Raw genomic sequence first — 6,318 nt, 5'->3', positions numbered from 1 at the left:
GTGCTCAGTTTTACTTGGCCTTCCTTCTTTCACACCTTACTGGCCTAACAAGTAGACCTCTGGGGAGAGATTGAAGTTGGGACAGCAGAAAACCAAGCTAAAAGGCTTGAGTTGGTTGTTGAGATGATGTTGTGTTGTAGAGGCTGATGTTCTGGAGGGATAGCAGAAAACCAGGCCAGAAAGTAGTGGTGGGTGGTGGAGTTATTGTTGTTTGAAGTTGTTGTGGTTCTGGTAGTGGTTGTTTTGGTGGTGGAGCTAGTGGTGGGGGTGAAAGGTAGCTGATTTTCCGGTCAGGGGACAGGGCTGCTTAGGCCTGGGGGGTTGCTGAGGCCTGAGTGGTTCGCTTGTTTTCAGGGTCCAGCCAGGAACTTCAAAATTTCCGGTCAGAGGGGACCAAAAAGACTGCACCTGGGATGCACAGCTCAATAATGGCCTGGAGACTCTGAAATTGGAGCAGGAGATAGCCTGAGGACTATTGAGATGGATGCTGATGGAATTCTGATGATGCAGGGCCTGGGTGAGGCCAGAATGCTTGTGTTGTCTGGCTTTGCTGTCTTTTGGGAGGAGAGGACCGGAAAATTCAGCCAGAGACCCCTGTAAATCGCTTATTTCCAGGGTCCAGCCAGGAACTTCAAAATTGCCGGTCAGGAAACAGAGGTCTGCACCTGGGATGCACAGCTCAATAATGGCCTGGAGGGTCTGAAATTGGAGGAGGTGATGGCTTGAGGTGTGTTGAGATGGGTTCTGATGAAATTTTGATGGTGCAGGGCCTGGGGGAGGCCTGGGAGGGCCAAATGGTGTTGTTGCAGGCTGTTTGCAGAGGATCTGACCGGAAAATTCTGCAATTGAGGGGCAGAACAGCCAGCAGGACTGCACCTGGGCTGCACTCCACAACCAGAAGGCTGGAGGGTCTGAAAATGGAGTGAATGGCTCTTGGGAGTGTGCTGAGATGGATTCTGATGGATTTGGGATGCCAGGAGGCCTGGGGAACAATAGAGATGTCGACCAGAAGTTGGTGTTGTCGGCGAGAGGACACTGAGATGGAGAGGTCATCCATGTAGGAGAGGGAGTAGTTGGCTGTGGACTGGAACAGGGGCCTGATGTAGATGAGGAACAGGATGGGAGAGACTGGGCTGCCCTGGGGGATGCCTGCTGAGATGCTGGAGAAGGGCTCAGTCTGGCCATCAAAGGAGAGCCTGAGTTGTCTGTGGGTGAGGAAGGAGTGGATCCAGGAGATGAGACTGCAGGGCAGTCTGAGCTGCTGCAGGATGGCCAAAAGCCGGTTCTGGGCCACATGGTCAAAGGCTCCTTTGATGTCCAGGAAGACAGTAGAGGTGGTGTGGCCCAGCTTCCTTGCTCTTTGCACATTGTCCAGGAGAAGGAGGGCAGCATCAATGGCTGACTTCTGCACTCTGCCACCAATCTGGGAGGGGTGAAGGAGGTGAGTGACTTCAGCCAGGGCTCCAAGTCTCTTGGCCACCAGCCTCTCCACCACCTTGCCAAGGCAGTTGAGCAGTGCAATCACCCTGTAGGCCTTGGGGGCTGAGTAGTCTGGCTTCTTGGGCTTCTTGAGGATGATGCCTGTGAGCAGGAGGCTTGCAGTTAGGATGCACAGCTCAATAATGGCCTGGACACTCTGAAATTGGAGCAGGAGATAGCCTGAGGACTAATGAGATGGATGCTGATGGAATTTCGATGATGCAGGGCCTGGGAGAGGCCAGAATGCTTGTGTTGTCTTGCTTTGCTGTCTTTTGGGAAGAGGGGACCGGAAAATTCAGCCAGAGACCCCTGGAAATTGCTTATTTCCAGGGTCCAGCCAGGAACTTCAAAATTTCTGGTCAGGAAACAGAGTCTGCACCTTGGATGCACAGCTCAATAATGGCCTGGAGGGTCCAAAATTGGAGGAGGTGATAGCCTGAGGTGTGTTGCAATGGATGCTGATGAAAGTTTGATGATGCAGGGCCTGGGGGAGGCTTGGGAGGGCCAAATGGTGGTGTTGCAGGCTGTTTGCAGAGGATCTGCAGGATGGGTGGTCAGTCTTGCCAATCCTGAACAAGTAGGCTTTGTTGTATCCATGGCCAAGCTTCAGCTGATAGAAGGCACTGGCAGTCTCTCTCCTGGTCCCAGGGGGAATCCTCAGTCTCTTGCCAATCCTCCAGCTGTACTGGGCAGCATAGGTGGAAGGATTGCGGTATCACCAGAGCTTTTGAGTATGCTGCCACAGTGGCCTCCCCCTCCCAGGAGATCAGGATCCATGTAGACAACCAAGCAGCCATCTACAGACTGCAGACCCCCTCTAACAAGCCTGGCCAGGCATGGCAGCTCAGATGCATCCAGGCAGCACAGCAGATTGTCAGCAAAGGAGCCACTGTCTCCATCCACTGAGTTAACTTGCTGGGGTGTCCGACTCGCTTGTCTGTCCGACTCGCTTGTAAAACACGTTACTAATACATCATTCATTCGTGCCTCAATGTATGTCGAACTGTCGTCAGAATATATAGAAAGAAAGGAAAGATACCTCCATCAACAAATCATATACAAAGAAGCAAAGCACCACCAATTGTCGTATATACATCTAAGCTTCCCAGTTCCATCACATCCAGCTTGCGACTTGCCTAGCAGTACGACGCATTGGTAGCAAGGGTGATAACACCTTGGTTGATCAGATCAATGTACGACCAGTACTCGCGCTGAGTACCCTCTCCATCAACCTTCGCAGTACTGTAACTGACCGCAGTCCAGAAAGTACCACCAGAAACGTACTTGTTCCATGCATAGCGCTGGGTATCAAACAGGGTCTTGCGGCTGGCAAAGGTGTTGTTGTACATAGTCTGCAGGGACCACTCGCCAACAAAGACCGGAAACTTCGTCTCCTCAGCGATGTAGGCGGCCTGACCGCAAACAGCAGGGTTAATGTACTGCGAGTAAGCGCCAGCAGCAGCGAAGTAGTAGACGTGCGAGTCGAAGACGATGTTGGCGCTGGCATCGTAGAAGGGAGCCCAGTATGAAGCACCCTGGAAGCAGTCCTGGATCATCATGGGGATGCGCTTGTCGACTTTGGCGATCTTCTTTAGTACACCGTCGTGGTAAGTGTTGATCCAGTTGGTGGCGTTGATGGAGAGACCAGCAGGAGTACCGAAGCCGGCGAGATTGTCGGAGGCTTCGTTGATGGGGGCGATGGTGAAGGAGGAAATCTTGCCGCTGTTCTTGATGAAGTTTAGGATAGCATCGACAGCTTGGAAAGAGTAGTCGAGGTTGGTAGCGTTGTAGAACCAGCCATCATGCATCAAAGCCTCACCAATATCGAGGTTGTTGACACCACCAGGCAAGGAGTGAAGACCGATGATAATGTGCATGCCATACTTGTTGATGGCATAGTCGGTGATCGTCTTGAGGTACTGCTGCTGGTTGCCGTGGTAGAGCGCAGAGCCGGGAACCTTGACCCAGGCAGCGTAGGTGGTGGGAATGCGGAGGGTGTTGACACCAACAGTAGCCATCTGGTCGATGGTGGTGGTGTTCAGAAAGGATGCATAGCGGGCCTCGAGGGCAGGACCGCACTTGCTGCCAAGTTGCTGGCACAGAGACCACTCATCAGAGGCACCGTCACCACCAACCTGGGACCACCAGATGGGGTCGTGAGTCTGTTCCTTCTCGAGCCATCCACCGAGGTTGGCGCCGTTGGCCTTGAAGGTCTTCCAGTTGACGAAGCCGGAGGGCTTGGGGAAGCTGATATCGTGGTGATTTGCCTGGTTGACGATGGGGACAGGGTCAATAGTGAATGGGCACTGACTGTGGTAGTTGACATTGGTACCGTGCTGATTACCATTGGTGTGGATCTTGATGCCGAGAGAGTTCAGCAGCTGGTTGAGGTCGTTGGTGAGGAGACCGAGGATGCTGCTCATGAGTCCAGGAGTAGGCACAGCGACGCTACCGCTGGCCAAGAGAGCGGCACTGAGAGTAGCAGAGAGCTTCATGTTGAAACAGCTGAAGAACGAGTGTAATTTGAGTTGGTGATTAAGCTGATCGTGATGATGAGATATGGACCGGGGCAGAGCTCGATCTTTATATATGCTGGAGATGTGTGCTAGGGTACCAGTAGCTGCGGAGATGATCTGACCCGCCACGGCAATCCAGATCGGATGAACGTCCTAACAAAATGACAAACCTTTCGGGTTGATGAGCTTACACAAATTGACAAGTGTAGATGATGATGGTCCAGCCGGGCCTAAGCTGGAAGTATGATGACATCCCGTGGTTAGACACTTGGTAAGCGTAACCGCAATGGAACCACAGTCGAAGCTATCGAAAACGGTACCTGTCTGAGCACCGGTACCACGTTAGATAGCGATTGGCTTGCGGCTCTATAACGGCTGTCAGGCTATCAAATTCACGTGGCTTACCCCGGTCCCGGAGGCGACGCTAGAGGCGATCATGAATCTTGTTCCAAATAAGGTCATTTCACCGCACTCGGCGACCAAAGCTCGACCGGACCTCTGAATGCGATGACGAGATTGATTCTTGCCTACACATGTGAGCTCGGCCTTGTGCGACACTGCAAGAAGCAGTGAGGATGCTGCAAGCCAGGTGAACAGCGTTCAAACAGCTGTGTACGAACTTAGTGCAAATGTAAGATGTGTTTCAAGACGTTGAATGTTGAGAACCTTAACTTCCCTTTGTCGTGATGTTGGAGAGCGCCCAAGGCCTCGATAATGGTGACGGAAGGCGAGAGCGACCAAGCACCTAGAAACCACTGCCGGTCGTGAAGGATCTGCTTACCTCCGGGAATCGTTGATCTGGGCAAGAGACATTTTTCTTGAGTTCGATTCGCCTGACATTAGTGCAAACAATGAATACGATCTTAGCTTTTACGCGTTGTACACGCGATATCGTACAACCGGGATCAATGGTCTCGGGCACTAATCCATCGAGCATTTCAAACCAACTTGCTGGGTGCACTGCGGCCGAGCTTGACGCAGGAACAGTGGAGAGAACGGGAGGTTGCGCCCAGTTAGTGTTGCTGTAAAGTACCTCTGAGCCTTGCTATCTGTCAAAGTACAATGCTTTGTCAGTTCAGTCGTGGGTGGCGGAACGCGTCGCCGGTCGACTCCGGCGACTCATGGTGACAATAATGTCTGAAAGGTGATGTACGGCACAGTCCGCAGAGATCCAAACCTTTAGTTGAGCCTCATTTTGACGTGCTAACAGCCGAATTAGAGTTCAACGCCACAGGCTTGGGCATCATTGACCATCGGTCGTGTGGTTCACCGTCCCAATCTACCCACACCTTCCATTACCACCGGTATGGTCGCCGTTACAGAACCATTGGATGAGCCGAGCTGAATGCTCGTCGAATATCATCAGATTGTTGAACTTCGCCCAGATCTCTCCAAATGCAGCTGATCTCGACATGTACAGATCTTGGTGGATGTCGTTGGCTTGCAAATTCGGGCCATGGGTCAAGAAGCACTGAAGATGCAGATATCCCTTATGAGCATCACTCGGTACGTTGATCTGCCGTGCTCGTATTCGCATATGTAGATCGATTCTGATAGCGGAACGTTCTTGGTGAGGGTGTCGAACAACCTTTCGCAAGTATGATCTGGGACCTGGTTCTGCCACTGAAGAGTCTGTCGTAGTCGCCCGCATGGCCATACAGCAAACACTTCGTGACGTATGTGGGTAAGTTTGAGACCATATGCACCTCAAAGGGGTTGAATAGTCAAGTAGAGGCCAACTTGCGTTGCTCATGAACTGCATTCTCAGCACGGCGACACATCAGTCACCGTACAACAGCGTTCGCCACTAGACAGATCTTGGTCCTGCGCTGTAGAGCATACTTGATCCAACAACAACAACTCTTCCTGCGTCCTGCTGACCTCGTGCCCACGTTGGCAGCTTGCCGTGGTCGCTGTGAATGAGTTCAGATTGGTTCATCTCGGTATGTGTATTGCTGTTCCATCAAAGCTCTCACGTCCTCCCGACCCCAATCCCATTCATCTCTTGTTATTCTTCTGGGAAGTGCGAATTCACATTGAATATGATGGCCCTTCTCATTACGCAGTGTGACACCCAAATGTAGCTGCTGGTCGACAGTGTTTTCGCAGCTCATTCTGCCGTATGAGTGGAGCAACGCAGATTTGTGATCTGACATGGGTTGCTAGCAGCGTGGACGGGGCAGTGGACCTGGCAAATTTGCAAAACTTTCGTTGCAGAACGAACTAGTCGTATCTCGAAGACTTTCCTCGTAAAGGTGTCAATTTCTCCTGGCGTCGCGATGCTCGAGATGCACTTGTCGTGTGATAGACTTGGGCGGAGTGG

The 6,318-nt window shown here is 52.1% G+C and overlaps 5 protein-coding genes across 5 annotated transcripts; 2 read left to right on the top strand and 3 right to left on the bottom strand.

The window, feature by feature from the left end:
• The first annotated feature begins 678 nt into the window (after positions 1–678).
• On the top strand, positions 679–1,021 carry BU25DRAFT_413015 (uncharacterized protein). Its single transcript, XM_033706931.1, has one exon. The coding sequence runs from the start codon at positions 738–740 to the stop codon at positions 924–926; it is 189 nt and encodes a 62-aa protein (XP_033559406.1). The 5' UTR covers positions 679–737; the 3' UTR covers positions 927–1,021.
• Positions 1,022–1,423: 402 nt separating this feature from the next.
• On the bottom strand, positions 1,424–1,582 carry BU25DRAFT_301094 (uncharacterized protein; the record flags this gene model as incomplete). Its single annotated transcript, XM_033701990.1, has 1 exon — positions 1,424–1,582. A coding segment is annotated over one exon (159 nt), but the record flags the coding sequence as incomplete, so codon positions are not given.
• A 348-nt stretch (positions 1,583–1,930) lies between these two features.
• BU25DRAFT_474295 (uncharacterized protein) lies at positions 1,931–2,388 on the top strand (the record flags this gene model as incomplete). Its single annotated transcript, XM_033710899.1, has 1 exon — positions 1,931–2,388. One exon carries the CDS (start codon positions 1,931–1,933, stop codon positions 2,258–2,260), a length of 330 nt encoding a protein of 109 aa, XP_033559404.1. The 3' UTR covers positions 2,261–2,388.
• Positions 2,389–2,615: 227 nt separating this feature from the next.
• Positions 2,616–3,974, bottom strand: BU25DRAFT_474294 (glycoside hydrolase family 5 protein; the record flags this gene model as incomplete). The annotated part of the gene is made up of 2 exons (XM_033710898.1): positions 2,616–3,836; positions 3,921–3,974. 2 exons carry the CDS (start codon positions 3,972–3,974, stop codon positions 2,616–2,618), a joined length of 1,275 nt encoding a protein of 424 aa, XP_033559403.1.
• Positions 3,975–5,103: 1,129 nt separating this feature from the next.
• On the bottom strand, positions 5,104–5,838 carry BU25DRAFT_124991 (uncharacterized protein). The gene has a single exon (XM_033700468.1). The coding sequence runs from the start codon at positions 5,755–5,757 to the stop codon at positions 5,275–5,277; it is 483 nt and encodes a 160-aa protein (XP_033559402.1). The 5' UTR covers positions 5,758–5,838; the 3' UTR covers positions 5,104–5,274.
• Between the last annotated feature and the right edge of the window lie 480 nt (positions 5,839–6,318).

This window comes from Macroventuria anomochaeta (assembly GCF_010093625.1).
Source record: "Macroventuria anomochaeta strain CBS 525.71 unplaced genomic scaffold BU25scaffold_27, whole genome shotgun sequence".
NCBI lineage: Eukaryota > Fungi > Ascomycota > Dothideomycetes > Pleosporales > Didymellaceae > Macroventuria > Macroventuria anomochaeta.
Note: the sequence above shows the minus strand (reverse complement) of the source record. Positions and strands in the feature narration are given on the sequence as shown.

Coding starts and splice junctions, on each gene's coding strand:
- BU25DRAFT_413015 (XM_033706931.1), top strand. CDS start 738: ATGGGTTCTGATGAAATTTTGATGGTGCAGGGCCTGGGGGAGGCCTGG.
- BU25DRAFT_124991 (XM_033700468.1), bottom strand. CDS start 5,757: ATGCAGTTCATGAGCAACGCAAGTTGGCCTCTACTTGACTATTCAACC.